The following is a 22,320-nucleotide window of genomic DNA, read 5'->3' on the forward strand; positions in this document are numbered from 1 at the left end:
AGCCAGTATTGGCAGTCATGTTTCCCTGTGATCCTGATTTAAAACAAAACAAAACAAAAAAACCTCTCCCCAGGGGCTTTTCATAATCCCAGGAGTCCTTTCTAGATGTCTCCTCTTAACTCTTTCCCCTTGCTGCTGCCTCCTCCTTTCATTCTGCTTAATATTTGACTGAAATCTTTCTACATTTTCCCCTGGTATACCATCATCTCCACAAATCTTATTAGCTACTTGAAACTACTCTAATGGTATTTCTACCAGGATACTTGACTTTATACAATTGATTGGTGGAGTACAATATTGCTTTCTACAACTGGATTCTATGGAGTCAAATCTATCTATAGATAATCCTTAGGAATGAAGATATTCTTCTATTTTATAAATCAAAAATAATAGACACCCAAGCCAAAAGGATGTTATTAGATATAATTTTACAGATCTTTCTTTATAGGTTCCTAAAGATAATTATACAAGTTAACAAGTCTCAGAAATCAAATTTATTATTTCCCATATGCATTCATGATAGAATAGCTATATAAAAAAGACTCTTTATAAAAGAAGTAAGTTTGTTACACTTAAGCTCTTATGATTATGTAAGTTTCACCACAGTGCAAAAGAAAAACCTCAATGTTCTTTGCTCACTCAAGAGTCTAAGTTTGGGATTTAAGTTGTTAGTTTGGGAAAATATAGCAAAACTTTTGGTGCATATTAGTTATTCCAGAAATGGGACCATACTAACCAGAAACTTGGTCATTTCCTTCCTCATATATAAGCCATGCACTTGCCTCTTTTAGAGCATGACTTATGAAATCAGACTCTAATACTAACTTCCCAGCTTCTATTACTATTGAAGAGGACCAATCTCATCAGGTTACCACCCCTTTTTAGATAATTCTCTATTCTTTTTAACCTGTTAGCTGATACATGAACAATATAAGATATAATTAAAATGTCAACTCTGAAAAGAAAAGGGGGGCAGGGGAAAGAGGAAGTCCGACTGCAGTCTTGGGAATTCTTTCCTGGGGTAGTAGAAGCTGGGTATATGGTAGTCAAGGAAAACCTGAACCAGGAATCAATGATGGAAAAGACTTACTATGATAGCTGGGTGCGGTGGCACATGCCTGTAATCTCAGCTGCTTGGGAGGCTGAGATAGGAGAATTTTGAGTTCAAAGCCAGCCTCAGCAACTGTGAGGCACTAAGCAACTCAGTGAGACCCTGTCTCTAAATAAAATACAAAATAGGGCTGGGGATGTGACTCAGTGGTCGAGTGCTCCTGAGTTCAATCCCTGTTATTAAAAAAAAAAAAAAAAAAAAAAAGATCTACTATGAGATATTTATTGGAGTGACAAAAATTATTCCTTAATTTATTCCTATTATGTTCTTAATTTTTGGTGCTTGCAAAGGATCAAACCCAGGGCTTCACATATGATAGGGAAGCATTCTAGCATTAAGCCAGATTCCCATACCTGTGGTAGTTTTCTAAAATAATAATATTACCAACTGTGGACTAGCTTCCTGATATACATATCCATGCCCTGCACAAAAGTTCTAAATACTGACATTTTTTTTAAAAGCCAGGTACAGTAATGCATGCCTGTAATCCCAGCAACTTAGGAGGCTAAGGTAAGAGGTTAACAAGTTTGAGGCCAGCCTCAGCAACTTTGCAAGACCCTTTCTCAAATTAAATAATAAAAAGGATTGGACCCTAATACCACACACACACACACACACACACACACACAAAAAAAAAAAAAAAAAAAAAAAAAAAAAATTGGGGGTGGGACTGGGGTTCAGTGGAAAAGCGCTTACCTAGCATATATGAGACAGTGGGTTAAATTCTCAGCACTGAATATAAAAAAAGGACTGGGGGTGTAGCTCAGCATGTAAAATGCCCCTGGGTTTAATTCTGTGCGTGTGTATATAAATAAAATTTTAAAAAATTTATATTATATTATATATATATATATATATATGGTGAAGAAACTTGATAAAGTAACATAATGAATGTTTAAAATGACATTTTGTTTTGTTATCACCTATGAGGTAGGTATTTAAATTTTAATAATAGATGAATTTGAAACTAAAGATACTAAACCTACTCAATATATGCCAACAAAGAACAATTTGTTTTCTCTCATTTAGCATGAGAATGCTATTGGTCTCTCTTTTGTTTTGCAATATGTCTCTATATCTGAGCATAACTTAGGTTTAAAGTAAAATTTTTTACTGTAAAACACTTTCTCAGGCTCACCTTTATTTAGAGGGTCATCCTTAACTATGTTTTTAGGATTAAATTAAAAAAAAATTTTTTTTGGTTGTTGTTGTAGATGGACACAATACCTTTATTTATTTATTTATTTGGTGCTGAGGATGGAACCCAGGGCTTCACGCATGCTAGGTGAGCACTCTACCATTGAGCCACAACCCCAGCCCTAGGATTAAATTTAAGTCCTTGTTAAACCTCCACAGTTACTTGTAACCGTCTTTCTTTCCTCCTCTTGTTTGGTACTGGGGATTGAACCTAGGGTTGCTTTTATCACTGAGCAATGGGATCTCACTTCACTCTAGGAACTTAAGCACTGAGCAGAATTAACAAACATAAGCATGTATTAACTTCTCTGTGAATGAAACCAGGGATTATCCTAAATCCCTACACTTTCTCCTTCCAAATCCAGAAAGTGGTTGTCTTAGCCCAGTCAACAATTGCTTACCTTTACATCAGCAATGAGAGCATCTTCATCTTCTATCCCTGTGGGGACACACTTCTTGTGCAGTGGCAAAGACTCCAACTTATCTACAAGGCAGCGAAGGCCTTCAAGCTCAAAATGGGTCAAATGCACTTGCCTGTCCTTTCGGGGACTACACTGGGGATCCCACACTTGACCATTGTGGGAGCCCCGACTAGAGTCAGAGGATGAATCCCCAGACAAAGTTTTCTTCAGACTTGGAAGACTTCGGCAAGTTTTGCCCAGTCCGTCAAAATCCAGGTTGACACCATTGGCTACAGGGCTAGTGAGGACAGAACGCCTATTGCTCAAGCGTCGGGCTTCTCGGTCGACTCCTTCTTCTTCCCCATTTCCAGACTCCAACCCATTTAATTCCAAGTCTACCAATACAAAGAAAAAAATGCAGTAAGAACATGTCACTTGGTCATGTGATCAACAAGAGAAATAGGTGACATATGTTATAAATAATAAAACCATCATTTAAAAAAAATTTTAAACTACAGATGAACACAATACCTTTATTTATTTATTTGTTTGTGATGGTGAAGATTGAACCCAGTGCCTCACATGTCCTAGACAAGCACTCTACTATTGAGCTACAACCCCAGCCCACGAAAATACTGTCATTTAAAAATGGTCTCACAGCAGGTGTGGTGGAGCACACCTGTAATCCTAGCAGCTGTAATCCTTGGGAGGCTGAGGCAGGAAGATCACAAATTCAAAGTCAGCCTTAGCAACTTAGCAAGACTCTGTCTCAAAATAAAAAAATAAAAAGGGGTCCGGGGTTGTGGCTTAGTGGTAGCATACTTGCCTAGCACAAGTGAGGCACTGGGTTTGATCCTCAGCACCACATAAAAAAATAAACAAATAAAAATTTAAAAATAAAAAGGGCTAGGGATGTGGATCAGTGGTTAAGAGCCCCTGGATTCAATCCCTGCCGTAAATAAATAGATAGATAGATAGACAGCATGTGGGGATGGTGGTGGTCCCCTCTCCTTATTCAATCAATTAGTCTACTGTCAAAAATCATGATTATAGGGGCTGGGAATGTAGCTCAAGTGGTAGCGCGCCCGCCTGGCATGCGTGCAGCCTGGGTTCGATCCTCAGCACCACATACAAACAAAGATGTTGTGTCCGCCGATAACTAAAAAATAAATATTAAAAAAAAAATTTCTCTCTTTAAAAAAAAAAAAAAATCATGATTACAGGTTAGAAATAGAATTCTGCTCTAGTAAGGCAACTGAAGTAACAGTCAGCAGGATTTCCAGTTTAGTGAGACCCTGCCTCAAAATAAAATTTTAAAAGGGAAGGAATGCAGCTCAGTGCTTGTCTAGTATGGGCGTTTAATCAGCAGAACTTGGTGGGGGAGGTTGGGAGGGGCCCAGTCTTTGTGTACTAGAAATAAGTTACCTACTAAAGTAGCTGTAAATTGGTTTCAGATTCAAGCTTAAATTTGGGATCATGATTTCATTATCTTCTATAAAAGTAGAAAGTAGGAAGCACATACATTTAAGTATTTTTGAACAAAGTTTTGGTCATAAAATAAAGCTTAGGGGAGTTGAAATCCTAGCAACACGGATAACAAAACTATGTAGTCACCTTTTTGAAAAGTGGTCATTTTGTGAAAATGAAGACTCTGATAATTAAAAACACAGTGATAATATCCTTGGTCTTTTAAAAATTATTATAAAAATACACATTTAATACAAATAACTTAGATGATGCTTTATCCTTTTACCCTAGGATAATAATCAAATAATGAAATGTATTTTCTTTCCATCTTTTTCTATGTATATATGTGTAACTATGATTAGAACTATTTTAAAATAAGATTGAATTCTGTTGTATATACAACTCTCTTATCCTTATTTCACATTTTGAGTGAGCATTTTAAATTTTCAAATGAGAATACATACCATGAGTAACAGGGTAAAAAGAAAATGCTAAAGCAAAAAAATATTTTCTTTGGATTTGGAGATTTCAGAGAAACATGTGATCACAGCATATTACAGTTTTGGTTTCTCTCCAATTTAGGAAATGGAATAGTCTAAAATTTTAGAGTTTAACTACCTGATTCAAACTGCAACTTTGCCACTTATTCACTTATTAACTGTAAGATCATGGACAAGTCTGTTAATTTTCTTGAACCTAATGTTCCCATTTGTAAAATGGGGATTATACCTAGGTCACAGGTATTAAGAATTTATTGCATGTAAACTGCTTAGTAGACTGCCTAGAAGAGGTGTTTTAAAATACTGTGCCAAAGACCATTTTCTATACAATAAGACATATTAGACAAACAATCGTCCTTCTTGAAGAGCTACATACTAGCAACTCAAAGATCAGACCCAGAGTATTTCTCTTTGCCTAGTAATTCATATTTAGATGGGTATCTAGTGTTCAATTCCAAGGGATGAATTTGGTAATTCCAAGTGGCTAAGTAAAAAACCTAAACATACATATGTAATTAAGCAACAGCCTACTGAATATTCCTGGGTTAAAGGTATCTTGAAAGTTTGCAAAGGCAGAATACTCACCCATGCTGAGGGATTCTTTCTGAAATTCCTTAGTTAGGTGGGAGCGGTTGGTTATACAGTACACATAGCGCTCTAAGACGTACCAACACATCTCATAATAGAATGGATAGCGGAACTTATTTGGAACCTACACAGGGACAAAATAATGAGAAAAGCTAGGCAAAGACAATTTTCAAGGAAAAAAAGTAAGACGATCTGAATGACTACCATAATTAACCAAGGAAAAATTCTTGCCAGTCAACCTCCAAACCTGAGTTGGCATTTCAAACAAAAACTCAAGTCAATCCATCAACTTGGAAAACGTTAGCCTTGGGACACAATCATGGTAGACAAAAGGTATTTGGGAAGACCATTTGGGACCACCAAGAGGCTGTCTTGCTTGAGCAGGAGAGTATCAAAAAGAAATGAGCAGGAGAGTGTCAAAAAGAAATTCCGAGGGCTGGGGACGTAGCTCAGAGGCAGAGTGTTTACCTAGCACATGTAAGGCCCTGGGTACAAGCCCCAGCATTGTTTAATTAATTAATTAATTAATTAGGTCTGGGGACAGAGGATAAAATGTTAAGAGTAAGACACAACATACTTGTGAAAATTGTTACAGTATTAGATAAAAGGCATGCCAGGCACTCTTGCTTTACTCTAGTTTTATTCTGAATTAAAAGGCCAAGGAACAAAGAATCTAATGGAAAAATAGGACATGAGATAAAATTATGTTCATAGTAGGTCATTACATATACATATAACTTGAGACTCATTCCCAAAGTGTGGAGCTTAGGGGACAACATTACTTTTCCCACTATCAACTTTCAGCTTGACTGTCTTATACTTTGCCAAAATGGTATGTACATAAATCAGATCAATATTCCACGTGGCCTGATCACCATTGTTTTTAGTTTTCTTTCTATTCTCTCTCAAAAGTACCATGAGTTTTCTTCCTAGTCTCCCCAAAGGATTTGAAAAATTATTCCAGTTGAATAATAACTAAAGGAAATGCCCCTTAGATTTGCCACCATCAAGGAAAAGGCAAATCAGCATGGGTTAATCGGCGAAACTGATGCAAACTATCCTAAACATATTTTGCCTTTGTTTGTTTATTTGTTTATTTATTTGAGAGGCCATGTCTCAAAAGCCAAATGTAATTTTGAATCTGTAACTCCTGAGGATATTCCCATATTCTCCTGTCTTAGAGTAATCACTTCACTTGCTCCTTCTCAAGTGTCCACTGTCAGATAGTCTTCCTGAATCAAAGAGAACTAGATGGAAGTTCCTTTTCAAAAACCTACCAGGTTATGGGGAACTAGTGTGGAATGAGAAGATTATCTTTTTATCACAAGGCAGGAGAGACATATATTTTAGAGTCAACACAAATTAACTTTCCAATGCAGAATAGCCAGACCCTGAATCTGAATCTCTTATTACATGGTTACAGCTTTAATAACTAACTAAAAGAGACTTTTCCTCCCTTACTTAAAAGTTAAGTTAGCCAGATGCAGTGGCACATGCCTGTAACCCTAGTGGCTTGGGCAGCTAAGGCAGGAGGACTACAAGTTCAAAGCCAGCTTCAGCAACTTAGTGAGGTCCTCAGCAATTTATCAAGACCCCATCTCTTAAAAAAAAAAAAAAAGATTGGGGATGTGAGGCTTAGTGGTTAAGCATCTCTGGGTTCAATCCCTGATACCAAAAAAGAAAAAGAAATTAATTTATTTCTGATAAAGGGGAGAGTAAAAATGTGTGAGGTGATAAATAATAGATATTTGGTCTCCCAAAATTAAATATAACATACCATAATTTTCCACTAGCCTTCAAAATGTATCAACAGTTTTCTGGAAGGGATGTGGGAATCTGAGATAACTACAAACTCTAAAGCTCTCTAGAAATCTGTTTGAGAGCTGAGTAATACGGATAATTTTTTAAAAGCACAGCAGCCACCAGGTATGGTGGTGCATGCCTGTAATTCCAGGGACTTGCTTGGGAGGCTGAGGCAGGATGTTCACAAGTTCGAGACCAATTTGGGCAACTTAGATAGCTCCTAAAAAACTTATTGAGACTCTGTCTTCAAAAAAGGAAAAAAGGGGGCTGGGGAAATACCTCATTTGGTAGAATGCTTGCCTCACATGCACAAGGCCCTGGGGGGAGGGAGAGAGGGAGGGGGGGGAGAGAGAGAGAGAGAGAGAGAGAGAGAAAGAAACAAACAAACAGCTGGCTCAGTGGTTGAGCACTTCTGGATTCAATCCCCATTATCAAAAAAGAAGAGCAGCTAGGTATGATTATAGGCACATACCTGGTATGATTATAATCACAGCTACTCAAGATACTGAGACAGAAATACTGCAAGTTAGAAGCCAGCCTGGGCAGCTCAGTGAGATCTTATCTCTCTAAATAAAAATTTAAAAGGGCTGGGATGTAGGTCAGTGATAAGAGAGCTTGCTTAAAGGGCAAGGACTTCAGTTCAATCCCAAGTATGGAAAAAAAGAAAGAGAGACAGAGTGATACAGAGAAGGAAGGTAGAGAGAGGAGAAGAAGAGAAAAGTGGGGTAAAGGAGGAAGAAAATAGGGTAATATATCCTTTATTTTCTTTTTAGCTGGGCATGGTGGCAAGTGCCTATAGTCCTAGGTACTCAGGTTGGAAGCAGGAGAATCAAAAGATTGAGGCCAATTTGGCAAGACTCTTGAAATTTTTTATAAAAGAGGCTGGGCTGGGCACAGGGGTGCATGCCTGTAATCCCAGAAGATCAGGAGGCTGAGGCAAGAGGATCGCAAGTTCAAAGCCAGTCTCAGGAACTAAGAGAAATGCTAAGCAACTCAGTGAGACTCTGTCTCTACCTAAAATACAAAACAAGGGCTGGGGGTGGGGGGATATGACTCAGTGGTTAAGCACCCCTGAGTTCAATCCTGGCGGGGGGGGGGGGGGGCCCCGCTGGGCATATAGTTCCGTGGTAGAGAGGAGGGGATATATATATATATATATATATATATATATATATATATATATATATAATATATTTTTTGAGGCAGGTCTTACTAAGCTGCCCATGCTATCCTCAAATTTCCTGCCTCAGTCTCCCAAGTAGTTGGAATTATAGGCAAGTGTCACAGAGACAACTTCATTTTATTTGAAATATGCATAAGTGTTTCATAATATAAGGCAGAGTAAAGAAAGCAGATGCAACAGATATGTTATGGTCCACAAAGCAAACATTTACTATCTGGGTCTTAATAAAGTTTGCCAACTCTTGCTTTAGGTATTCATGGTGTCTAATGATTAACTCTTTCTTTTGCATGTAGAATGGTACCAGTTAGCTCAGTACCATTCTATGGAAAACTGAGAAAATAAGACTCCAAATTATTTTCTACAAAGCTTAATTTTTTTCATGGAACTCCAGATGAAAAAAGACTGTATACATACATTTTATATACTAAAATAAGATGGTATGAGTGTTAGTAATGAGAATAAAGATAAATGAACTTGAATTGATAAAACCCATTACACCAAATTATAATGTGAGTATAAAAATGAAAAGCATGACCTAAGAAAGTACCAGATACCCATCTCTGGTCCTATAAAAACCCAAGATATTAAGAACTTCAAAGAACTGAAGTCCACAAAACCAAGTATATCAATTCTGCTAAAATTTCTGTGCATCCAAAATGTCAACATTGTATTTTAACCCAAAGAAAATATCAAGTTTTGACAAAATATCCATTATTCTGTTGTAACCATCTGTCTTAAGTGGGGTAAACCTCTCCACAGTGAACTGTTACATAAAATTACTTACCCGAGTCCGATCTTCAATGTTGTATATCTTTAACTGCATGGGGATGTTGAAGCTATGCAAAAAATTGCCTCCAAACACTAATGTATCTGTAGGAGTATACACAGCATGAATCCAGCCTGGAAGGAAAGTGAATGGAGGCAGGAGCTGAAAGCACACATTGCAGTATGGCTTTCTCAGAGTAACAGTATAAAGCTCCTAGATCACAAAGTCTTTTTCTCTGATTCTGGTATTTAATGGTTAGTCAAGTTACTTCATTTCTCAAAGCTCAATTTCCTCTGTAAAAACAGGATAAATTATACTTCATATGGTTGCTGGTGAACATTGATGAGAAAATCCATTTAAACTTTTTTTTTTTTTTTTTTTTTTGGCAGGAGTTTGTTATGCTCATCAAGCTGATCTTAAACTTGTGCATTTAAGCAATCCTTCCACCTCCACCTCCCAAGTAGCTGAAATCACAGGCACATACCACCATGTCCAGTGTAAGAAATGTGTGTGTTGTTTGTGTGTTGCTGGGGATCAAACCCAGGGCCTTGCCCATGCCAGGCAAAGTGTTCTAACTCTGAGCTACATCTTCAGCTAAAAAAAACTTAATAAATGCTGCTACTGCAACTCCAAATATGAATCAGCTTGGGAGCAGACAGTTCACTATATTTTCATTTATTCCTTATAATACCGACCAAGTGTATAAAGCAGGTAAATATATAGTCAACATTCTCAAAGAAGTCTATGACTCCAAAATCTGTTTTTTGTTTTTTTTCCTGTACTAGGGAATTGAACTAACTGAACTCAGGAGTACTCTACCACTGAGCTACATCCCTCTTTATATTTTTCATTTTTTAAGTTATTGATGGACATCTATCCATTTTTCTACCTATCTATCTATTTATATGTGGTGCTGAGAATCAAACCCAGTGCCTCACACATGCTAGGCAAGTGCACTACCGCTGAGCCATAGCCCCAGCCATATATTTTTCATTTTGAAAGAGAATTTTGCTACATTTCTCAGGCTGATCTTAAACTTGACATCCACCTATCCTGGGCTCCCAAGTAGCTGGGATTTCAAGCATGTGCCATTGCACCCAGCTAAAACCTGTACTTAGCATTTACTCTGGAGATAGTGTCTTGATAAAAAAAATATTGCTGATTCAAAGCACTCTGGCTTTCACAGCTATTTCTAGAAGTTTAGGTAGTTTTTCATCAAGGGTGCACATTACCTGCAGATGTTGTTTTCTCTGTAGAGATTCTGAATGACTGAAGCTAATGTGGGGCCCCATACATGTAATCTTTTGAAAAGTCTCCACTGGCAATTCTGATATATCCCTCTAGTGTTAAATCACTGGACTTTATACACATGTCTGTAATCCACGTGGCCTGGGAGGCCGAGATAGGAGGATTGTGAGTTCAAAGCCAGCCTCAACAATGGTGAGACCCTGTCTCTAAATAAAATACAAAATAGGGTTGGGGGTATGGCTCAGTGATCGAGTGCCCGAGTTCAATCCTCAGTACACCCCCCCAAAAAATATATATATAATACACACACACACACACACACACACACACACACACACACACACACACACATATATTCTCGGCTAGGCACAGCAGGTGCACACCAATAATTCCAGGGACTCAGGAGGATCAAAACTTCAAGATCAGTGTGGGTAATTTAACTTAGCAAGACTTTGTGTCAGGAAAAAAAAGGGGCTCGTGGGATGAACTGAAGATGCAACTCAGTTGCAGACTGACTGTGGGTTCAATATCTAGTAACACACATACAAAATGATGCATGTATGTTATTTTTTTTTCTCTCAGTATCTACCTTTAATGACAGGAAAGATACCACTGTTGCTGCCCATCCTGGTATAACCCTTAGCCCATAGTTTTAAATAAAGAAAGTGACTAAACAATCCCCTTTCCCTTACTCTGCTTACCTGAGGGAATGACGAAGGTATAGCCCTGCTTGAGCTCAATGCGCTGGCAATCTGACACCCGGTCACCCAGAAAGATGTCTCCCTGTTTCCCTGATAGCAGCCAGTTCTCGTACAGCTCCAGGTTGTGGGCTGTAGGGGGGATGAGCCAGAAGACCTGTGAGTTAAAAGACTTCAGTCTGTTAACAGCCATTGACATGACCCAGTCGTTTCACTCAACTGCTGAATAGGTTCAAAGTTAAAACTACAAGGTAGAAGGTAGGCAAGAATTTTCTCCCAGCCTGTAAAACTTGCCTATTCGAGAAACTCACAGGGCCTAAGTAGATCTTTCTTGTCATTCAGCATCAGGCCTTTCCTGGGATCTGATTGTAGAATGCAGAACCCATCCAGGACTCAACAGAGAAATAAGACATTCAGCTCTTTACCTAGGTAAACTTTCAAAAATCCCTGGCTATCTGGCCTCTAGAGTCCTAAGTAGCACAGTTATCTGGGTACAATATCTTCAAGAGACAGGCCAGGGTTGCTTTGTTCCAAGGAAGTAACAAAGATGACCAGGACAACACCTAAGATACATGAATCTAAAGTTAAAAAAAAAAAAAGGCTAACACTGATATTCATTCTTATAATCCATCATCTATCTTGTGGCACTGGGGACTTAATCCAGGGCAATCTACTACTGATCTATAGCCTCAGTCCTCTGTCCCTTTTTTTCTTTTGTTCTCTCTCTCTCTCTTTTTTTTTTTGGTACTGGAGATTGAACTCAGGGGCACTCAACCACTGACCCACATCCCCAGCCCTATTTTATATTTTATTTAGAGACACGGTCTCACTGAGTTGCTTAGTGCCTCACTTTTGCTGAGGCTGGCTTTGAACTTCCAATCTTCCTGTCTCAGCCTGCCAAAATATTGGGATTATAGGCATGTGCTACTGTATCTAGCTTGTCTCCTTTATTTTTTATTTTGAAATAGGGTCTCACTAAATTGCCCAGAGTAGCCTCAAACTTGTGATCCTCCTGCTTTAGCCTCTCTTGAGTTACTGGGATCAGGATTCAAGCATGCAGTAGTATCATACTTGGCTTCTATGATATTAATTCTACATTTCTATTACCATATAACATTAAAAACACTCCAACAAACTGGAGTATAATTCTTCAAGAATAAAGATAATAGAGGCTGGGATTGTGGCTCAGTGGCAGTGTGCTTGCCAAGCACATGAGGCACTGGATTTGATTCTCAGCATCACATAAAAAATAAATAAGTTTTTTTTTTTTTAAAGGTACTCTTCAAAATCTATTTACATCCTCAGGACACAAGGCTTCCTTTGGCCACATTTCAGACAAATGCCTTCACACAGTGAAAACTGATTTGAACCCCAATTTGCTGATTTTATTGTGAATCTATCCAAAATTTGTATTTCCTTCCACTACATTATTACACTTTCAAGAACAGAAATTATGTTGTTGTCCTAAAATCATCTTCTTGGCTTCATTTTGAAGACTCTGTTTTGGGTATCTAGAAACAGGACTACTGAGAATCCCTAAGTACCATGCTAATACTGGTGCAATGACAGTGGACTAGATAAATACTAAATCTCCTACTGAATACTAGCCACAAAGGTCAGCTTACTCTACAGTTCTCTCCAGATACAAACAGGGGTGATTCCTAAGAGATTCATTTCTATAGTATATTAAGCATGCAAGAATTGAAGCAGGGCTGGGACTGTAGCCCAATGGCAGAGCGCTTGCCTAGAATGACAGAGGCACTGAGTTTGATCCTCAGCACCACATAAAAATAAACAAACAAAATAAAGGCATTCTGTCCATCTACAACTTCAAAAAAACAAAAAACAAACAAACAAACAAAACCCAAAGCGAAGTCATATAATCAGCTTCAGATTTCAATTCCCATCACAACCATGACCGTACCTTTCCCCCTTGGTGGATATGATACCAAACAGAGGTACCACCAAAGTCCACATGGAAGTCAGTATAGCAGCCTCGAACACTCATTAGACAGTACCTGACCCAAAGAAAAGCACCATCATTAGTGCACTGATGAAAAAAGAAAATTCACCCATCAAAATGCCTTCCCTTACCTTTCACCTAATCAACCCCTAGTAGGTGGGAGAAATGCAATTTCAAGTCATCATACTGCCAGAAGGATAGTTTTCCTTTAACCATGGGATCATGTGTTGTGGTGTGCATGCATGGGTGCATGCATACATACACACACACTCTCTTTTGGAATACAGTCTCCCCTTAAATAATTCACTTTTTAAAATTATTTAGTATAGCAAAGCTCAAAAGAGAGCAACTAGTTAGTTGCTATCACTTTGGTCCCTCATAGCACATTGAGGAAAATACAGTAAGTCGGTCACTTACTTCTGCACTTTAGGGTACTGCATCTCCAGAATGGCATTTGTTGATTCAGTCTGACTTTCCTTCAAATGCCTTGGCCACATGTTGTCTACCCAGTCAATGAAATCCACCTTTAAAAAGAAGAAGATATTTAGGCTCCAAGGAAAGGTTGGAGTTTCATTTGAAGTCAAGAAAAACAGAATTTCTTTAAATACTCATGAAAAGACAATTACAAGCACATTAAAACAATCTGCTGGTAAAACTTAAGTTCATGAGGCAAACATTCTAGAAATAACTGTAAGATGAGAACAAAGACCTAAAGATTACATTCATCAAAATGAAGTCATTAAGCCAGGCATGGTGGTGTACACCTATAATCCCAGCTACTCTAGAGGCTGAGGCAGGATGATATAAGATCAAGGCCAGACTGAGCAATTTAGAGATCCTTTCTCAAAATAAAAAGGGCTGGGGAATGTAGCTCAGTGGTAGAGTATCACCATGTTCAATCCCCAACATCCCCCTCCCCACACAAAAGAGGTCACTAACACAGTTATGTGTTCAACCAAGAACTTTCTTTAAGGGCAATATTTATATAATTTCCTGTGGGTTTTTTGATCCATAAAAGGTACTGTTTGGAAGCTGCCTGTAAACTCACCAAAAGATACACCACTGCTGGAATAGCTAAGATACCAAAAGTTAAAAGAGAAGAAGGGTAGGGGAGAGAAGGGGTGGGGGTGTGGAGAAAGAAAAGAAACCTAGAATAAGCTTGTAGTCTTTGCAAAAACATGTTATGAAAATTACTAAATTAGCCTGAGTATTTTAGGCCTATAATCCCAGAAGCTTGAGGTTGAGGCAGAAAGTTTCTAAGTTCAAGGCCAGCTGTGTTAACCATGAAAGACCATGTCTCAAAATAAGAGGTAAAATGCCCCTGGGTTTAATCACTGAGAGGAGAGGAGAGGAGAGGGGAGGGGAGGGGAGGGAAAAGAAAAGAAAAGGAGGGGAGGGGAGAAGGTACTAGAGATAGGGAATGAGAAGTTCCAGGTCTATCATATTTTTGAGATCATGTGAGGCCTGGAACTTATCTATAAAATTTATTACCTCAAATACAAATAGTGAGGATTAAATCTTTGAAATAATGTTTATCAGAATAACAGTATTTGTCAGAATTCAGGCATCTGTTTTAAATAATTTTTGCTGAAATAAATGAGATATGAAAGCAGAATGAAGTTATTTTAACACTTTATTCTGAATTACAACATGACCTGAACCTTCAAATGTCTGTACCCAAGCACTAAACTCCAAGAAACAGCTCCAAGGTAGATTATGCATGAAAGTCAAAGAAACATGAGTTCTGCACAGTGCTGATATTGGAAATATTGCTTATGATTATTAAAAATATGTATTTGGTAAGTTTTACAACATCTACATATTAGATATGTACATATTTATATCTACATATTAGAATTTATTTCCCTTACAATGTGTATCTAGACAAATGCAATCTGTGCATAATGATAGGAGGCATGAGTCCTGGGAAATCCAGAAGTCAATGGTGGGGGGGAGTTTGGAAAAGTTCACCAACAATATGGAAGAAACTAGTAAGATGAGGAGAAACTACTCAAGACTCAAAGAGCCAACAGTTTTAACCAAGCACCTACAGATGCCTTTCTTTCCTTCAAACAAAACCTACTTTCTGTTTCTTTTTCTTTAGTATTTTTGTAGTTGTAGATGGATCCAATACATTTTATTTATCTTTGGGGGGGGGTGCTGGGGGTGCTGGGGACTGAACCCAGGCCTTGTGCATATGAGATAAGCATTCTACCAAATGAGTTATATTTCCAGCCCTAATTATCTTTTTACGTGTTACTAAAGCCAAACACATTTTTATCACACAAAAATAAATAAAATAAAAAGCACTTATCATATTGTACTTCCCGCATTCTAGGGAAGCACTCTACCACTGAGCTACAACCCCAGCCCAACTTTCAGTTTCTTAATGTAGTGGCCAGTATTGCCCATCTCCTTTTACTATCATTTTATTGATCTTTTATTGTCATTGTTTACTCAGTACACTATATACACTTTCATGTCTGGATAGCAAAAGGGTTGGGAATACTTCAATATTTTTATCCAGTGTTCATTCAGAACATACAGAATTTCTCACCATGGCAGAGAGTCAGTCATTCTTATTTCCCTGTCTCCAGTATCTTCTGACTACAGACAGAATATGTGGTAATGTGTTTGTACTTTCTTGTTGGGTCAATGCTTATCCTTCTAGATAAATACCAGGATCCATAAGAGAATAAGGCTTCAGTAAGCACAATCACTAGTTTCGACCTATTCTGTATTAAAACTAGGGTCAAAGTGGCAAGAAGTCCAATATTTAGGTCATAATCTCTTCACACAGTGCAAAAGCAACTCATTACCTTCCATTAACCAATTCCCCAATGCTCATGTTGTATTGTATCTATTGCCTTTTTTCTTTTCTTTTTTTAAGTGCTAGGAAGTCCAGGACTTTGCATATGTTAGTCAAGTGCACTCTACCACTGAACTACAATCCCGATCTTTGTATTTATCTACTTTGAAGCACTTATCATATTGTACTTTTCTTTCCTGGATCTCTAAATATTCTGAGAGGACAAGAAGGATCCTGTTTTCTATGTCCTCCAATACTTGGCACAGTGCTTACCATGCAATCAAGTAATAAACTCTTAATATGCTAAAGTCACAGGGAACAAGAGATGATGTTGCTCTGGGTTAACAAATATAGGACCTGGCACAGTGGTGCATGCCTTGTAATTCCAGTGACTTGGGAGGTCGAGGTAGGAGGACCAAAAGTATGAGGACAGCCTCAGCAATTTAGTAAGACTAGTGTCAAAATGAAAACTAAGGGCTGAGGTTCTAGCTCAGTGGTAGAGTGCTTGCCTAGCATGTGTAAGGACCTGGGTTCAAGTCTCAGCACCACAAATAAATAAATAAATAAAGTGAAGGTCCATCAACAACTAAAAAATATGTATTAAAAAATAAATAGGGGCTGGGATTGTGGCTCAGAGGTAGAGCACTCGCCTAGCACGTGCGGGGCGCCCTGGGTTCGATCCTCAGCACCACATAAAAAACAAAATAAAGGTATGTGTCCACCTATAAGTAAAAAATAAATATCCAATAAATAAATAAATAAATAAAAACTTAAAAAAAAGAGCAGGATAAACGAAGGGATATAGTATGGGGGAAAAGGACCAGTAGAAAAAGCATGTTACTGCTTACACAGCAAAATCACAGAATGCTTGCTTACTTTTAGGAGGTGACCTTGGTAATAGCTCACTCAATCTTTCTGGAAATGTTTTAGGTCCCTGAAAGATATTGGTGGATTATGACCTCTGCCCTCTAGATAATTTTCTATTCCTGAGCCTTCTCATGGCCTCCAGTCCTCCATTTAATGGCAAAGTATTCTGCAAATTTTATTAAATGATGTAGCACAGTTACTTTGAGAAGCCTAACCTCCAAGTTAGTCATTAAAATTTGTTCCCCAGAACACTCAGTATTCTAAATAAGTTCATGCTCTCACTGGGTTCCCTCATCTAGCAAGAATCAGGAGAAATCCCAAGAAATCTGTGAATTTTGGAGTAATAGTTCCCTTCCCAGGAAGGAGAAATACTGGGGAATGATATTGGTCAAATTCTATTGTTACATTGTGTGCATGTATGAAGCATGTATGAATATTTCACAAAGAATCCTACCATTATGTACAACTATAGTGCACCAATAAAATAAATGAAAAAAAAAAAAAACTAAAGACTAGGGGGTTGGCGTTGTAGCTCAGTGGTAGAGTGCTTGCTTAGAAATGTGTGAGGTGGGGCTGGGGATGTGGCTCAAGCGGTAGCGCGCTCGCCTGGCATGCGTGCGGCCCGGGTTCGATCCTCAGCACCACATACCAACAAAGATGTTGTGTCCGCCAATAATTAAAAAATAAATATTAAAATTCTCTCTCTCTCTTAAAAAAAAAAAAAGAAATGTGTGAGGTACTGGGCTCAATCTGGGCTCAATCCTCTGCATCACATAAAAATAAATAAAATAAAAAGGTATTGTGTCCATCCACAACTAAAAAAAATTAAAAAACAAAACAAAACAAAACTAAGAACAAGCTGGGCCCAGTAGCACACACCTATAATCCCAGAGACTCAAGAGGTTGAGGCAGGAAGATGGAAAACTTGAGCCCACCTGGGTAACTTGGTAAGATCATGGCTCAAAATAAAAAAGTAAAAATGGGGAGGATATAGGTCGGTGGTAGGGCATCCCTGGTTCAATTCCCAGTACTTCAAAACACAAAACACAAACAAACAAACAAAAAAAAAAACCTTAAGGACAAAGAGAATAAAAAAGGATGTTACAAAGACTTCATGTTTGAGTAGTCAGATATTTCTAAATCTTAACCATGGAAAAGTTTGCCTCAGGCCAAGTTTTACATTTATAACTACAATCATGTTATGTGTAAAATAAAATTCCAGAAATATTAAGGAAATACATTTGTAAACAACATTATTGTAATTCTCACGTTCCCTGTATTATTTAATCCATTCATTTTTTTTTTTGTACTGGTAATTAAACTAAGGGGCACTCAACCACATCCTCAGACCTATTTTGTATTTTATTTAGAGACAGGGTCTCATTGAGTTGCTAAGTGCCTTGCCATTGCTGAGGCTGCCTTTCAACTCGAGATCCTCCTGCCTCAGCCTCCAGAGAAGGCTAAATTCTCTCTCTCTCTTTTTTTGTTGATACCAGGATGTTGCTGAGGCTGCCTTTCAACTTGAGATCCTCCTGCCTCAGTCTCCTGAGCCACTGGGATTACAGGCATGTGCCACCACGCATGGCCAAGGAGGCTAAATTCTAATCACTTATGTTCCTATATTTCTACATAGCTAAACAATGATAATTAATATAAAAAGATTATTATCATACTACGGGAAAAAAGAAACATTTTTATTTTTATTTTTTGGGGACAGTGCTGGGGATTGAACCCAAGACTTCACATGTCAGGCAAACACTCTAGTATTACACCACACCGCTAGCCCAAGAAGCTTTTCACAGAGAAATTCTGCTTTTAGTTATAGCATTTCTAACAACAAGAAGCAATAATACTGGGCACGATGGCACATGCCTGTAATCCCAGTGGCTCAAGAGGCTGAGGCAGAAGGATCGCAAACTTAGTAAGATCTTATCTCAAAATAAAAAATAAAATGGTCTGGGGATGTGGCTCAGTGGTTACATCCTGGGTTCAATCCCTGTTACAAAAAAAAAAAAAAAAAAAAAAGGAAAGAAATGACAAAAACTACACTTTATCTTCAAACAGTAGTGAAATACTAAGAACATTCCCCCCATATATGCACATCTATGTATTAATGATAATAATGAATACATACACACACACACACACACACACAAAGATGTTATATGCAATTACATTTCAACATTGAAAATCAAAGGGTATAATTAGGATTTCAATGGAGATATGACCCACCTGCCCCAGCCCAGTCCCAGTAGCTGGGATTATAGGCATGCACCACCATACCTGCCTTCGTGACAGTTCTGAGTCAGGAATTAAATGAAAACAAAAACATCCCAAAATAACTAGAAACATTGCAAAAGTGAATATTGTGTAGATAGCCATTCCTTTGCTAAAAAAGATCGGTTAAATCAAAATCTGCCTTTAGGAGACTAACTTCAAATTCAAATTAAACTAACTAACCTTAAGATGGATTGCCAATCTATTATTAAATAAATACCCACTAGATCCTACTTAAGCGACTATCTCATAAAATACTCACCTGGCTTGAAACTAGTTTTCTCCTAAGTTTCTCAGCAAGTGTAAACCTACAGGACAAAAATTTCTTAAGCAAACTTCCCATCAACAGTTACAAGAGTGATTTTTTTTTTTTAAGATTCTTTTCCATTACATGCAAAAGTCAATGTTCCTAAGTGAGGTTACTGGTGAAGCAAATGATCCTATCCTATATAATATTAAGTCATTTTGGAAAATGAAGAGCCTTCTAAAAAAAGCAATTAATCAACTATCAACTAGTTTTTCACATTCAGCTTAATTTTGGTGTGTGCAAAAAGTTATAAATTCTCCAGTATAAAACCAACCCTCTAGTAACAATGACAATATGGAGGAAACAATTAGACTAACCGTGGAAGGCCTTTGCACCATGTTCTCCAGCCTGGTGTGGCTAAATTCTAGACTGATGACATTATAAAGTTTCTCTCGCTCCTCCTCTGGGGTCTCATAGTAGCGTGTCCACTGAGCCATAGTCATTTCAATGCCTTTTTGTGTGTTCACATCCATGACATCCACCATCCGACGACTCCCTGCCATGAAAGATGCATTGATTTGTCTCTACTGAACCACTAAAACCTTTAAACATGTTAATAAAAAACACAAATAGAAGGAAACAAACTATTCTTTCTTGTTTAGGATATTCAGCAGGAATAGACTACATACTTCAGAGGAAATAATAAAAACCAAATTACAGAGAATGGGAAAGACAAAAGTTAAGGTTAAAAAATAACAATCATTTCCTCTGGCATGTTTACAATACTGTCAGCTGTTGAATCTTATATTCCATGTCTCATTTAATTCTAACAATTTCAAATGTGAAGTATTAATACCCATTTCATACATGAGAAAATATGTGTCACCTAACTTAGAAGACAAAGAAGGCAGGCTAACTCTACAGTCAATGTTCTTACCCACTAAGAAATATTGCTCTGATGCAGGCTTGAAGACTGACCTAATCTACCCCAGTTTAAATAAAGGATCCATTAATTATTGAGTACTGGATGAAATCTGTCCATTTTTCAGTTTAACAGTTTTATTCCATAAACCTGCCAATACTTTTTTCTAACACAAAACTTCCTTTTCATTCATTCCACAAATATTTCCAATCTGATAATAATACCACGATGGACATAAAGGTCTATATCAGATTCTCCATTGTCTATCACAACAACAAAAAGTGCAGAATGTCACAAGAGTTAGCTTAAAATAACAGGGGAAGAAAACCGCTTTGGAGCCCAAGAGAACTGTTTAAATCCCAGTTCCAGTACCATTTGGGAAAGTTATGTAACTTCTCTGAACTTTTAATACATTTTTGAGGGCTAGCATCACCTTGTGGGCCGTGAGAGGATTTAAAGTGAATGAAATAAAACATTTAGCACAAAGTAGGTACTCAATTTTATTAGTAAAAACGCAAGGAAAACTTCATATTTTGCTAGATTGATCAAAGAAAACTTTAGGAAAAGAGGCATATGGATAAACAGAATTCCAATAAGAGAAGATTAAGCAGGGACAATTCCAAGCAGATGCAATAGCACAAGAGAGGACATGGAAAGACAGTACAGCTAAAGATCCAGAGAGGTGGTTAAAAAGCTGTCCAACTTATAGGACTAAATTATACCTACAATATACCTGTACCCTGTCTTACCGGATATACTAAATAATACTAGGCCCTAGTCCTTTGCATTCAAGTCTAGTTGAAGAGATAATATGCAAGAGGACAAGAATATGGCCAAGTAAAATAGATAAGGCAGATTTAAAAATACACAGAATGTAAGACAATGGACTAAATAAACCTTCTCATATTTTGGAAGAAAAAGTCAAAGCCAAATCAAAACTGACATGAGATACTCCCCTTCATACTCATTAGGATAGACATAATATAAAAAATGCAAAGTGCGTGCTCCCAAGGATGCAGAGAAATTGGACTCTCAAACAGTGATGCTGAAGAAATTAAAAAGTGCTAAGAGGGGCTGGGGATGTGGCTCAAGCAGTAGTGCGCTTGCCTGGCATGCATGAGGCCTGGGTTCGATCCTCAGCACCACATACAAAGATGTTGTGTCTGCTGAAAACTAAAAAATAAATAAATAATTAAAGAAAAAAAGTGCTAAGAAAGTGGGAGGAAACTCAAAAGGAAACTGATGATTAAGACCTCATATATCTGCACATCCAGCAGTCTACTTCCTTCTTACTATTTTCTATTTATTTATTTATTTATTTTGCAGTACTGAGGATTAAATCCAGGGCCTTGCACATGCTAGGCAAGCACTCAACATTGAACTATACTCCCAGCCCTATAAAATTTATTGGAGTGGGGACGGGGATTAAACCCAGGGGTGCTACACTGAGCTACATTCCCAGCCTTAATTTATTTACTTGTTTGTTTAGACAGGGTCTCACTAAATTGCTAAGGCTGTCCTGGACCTTGAAATCCTCCTGCCTCAGCCTCCAAAGTAGCTGTAATTACAGGAATGTGTCACCATGCCAGTTTAAAATTTAACTTTTTTTTTTTTTGAGTACCAGGGATTGAGTTCAGGGGCACTAAATCACTGGGCCAAATCCCCAGTACTATTTTTTGTATTTTATTTAGAGACAGGGTCTCACTGAATTGCTCAGTGCTTTGCTTTTACTGAAGCTGGATTTGAGCTGGTGATCCTCCTGCCTCACCAGCATGCACCACCGTGCCCAGTTTTTTTTTTTTAAGGAGAAGCCAAATCAATTTGTTTTAAACCTTTATTTGTTTACTGAGAATAGAACCCAGTGCCTCACACATGCTAGGCAAGGGTTCTACCACTGAGTTATAACCTCAGCCTGTCCAGCTATCTTAACCATTTTTTGATACATAGTTCCGTAATACTAAATATATCTGCAATGCTGCAGAATCATTAGTATACCCATCTCCTTCCCTCCTTTCATCTTGTAAACTGAAACTCTACACCCATTAAACAATAACTCCTCGTTACCCTCATCTCCCACAACCACCATTCCTACTTTCTGTCTCTTATTATTTTGACTACTCTACCTCATATAAGTAGAACCATATAGTATGTCTCCCCTGACCCCTTTCAGTACTGGGGATTGAATCCAGGGACATTTTTATCACTGTACTACATCTCCACATTTTTAATTTTTATTTTGAAACATGGTCTCACCGAGTTGCTGAGGCTGGCCC

At 37.8% G+C, this 22,320-nt stretch overlaps 1 protein-coding gene across 6 annotated transcripts in view; it reads right to left on the minus strand.

Moving 5' to 3' along the window:
* The window catches only part of Kdm2a (lysine demethylase 2A), a 109,666-nt gene that overhangs the window by 20,857 nt on the left and 66,489 nt on the right, over positions 1-22,320 (minus strand). For all 6 annotated transcript variants that reach the window (XM_005333358.4, XM_013362012.4, XM_040284037.2 and 3 more), the window contains 7 exons: positions 19,503-19,681; positions 13,343-13,449; positions 12,887-12,980; positions 10,966-11,119; positions 9,035-9,150; positions 5,262-5,388; positions 2,710-3,104 (listed from right to left, as the gene is read on the minus strand). In XM_005333358.4, the coding sequence (XP_005333415.1) occupies positions 2,710-3,104; positions 5,262-5,388; positions 9,035-9,150; positions 10,966-11,119; positions 12,887-12,980; positions 13,343-13,449; positions 19,503-19,681 (1,172 nt within the window). The remainder of the gene's footprint in view (positions 1-2,709; positions 3,105-5,261; positions 5,389-9,034; positions 9,151-10,965; positions 11,120-12,886; positions 12,981-13,342; positions 13,450-19,502; positions 19,682-22,320) is intronic.

Source organism: Ictidomys tridecemlineatus, chromosome 4, assembly GCF_052094955.1.
Source record: "Ictidomys tridecemlineatus isolate mIctTri1 chromosome 4, mIctTri1.hap1, whole genome shotgun sequence".
NCBI lineage: Eukaryota > Metazoa > Chordata > Mammalia > Rodentia > Sciuridae > Ictidomys > Ictidomys tridecemlineatus.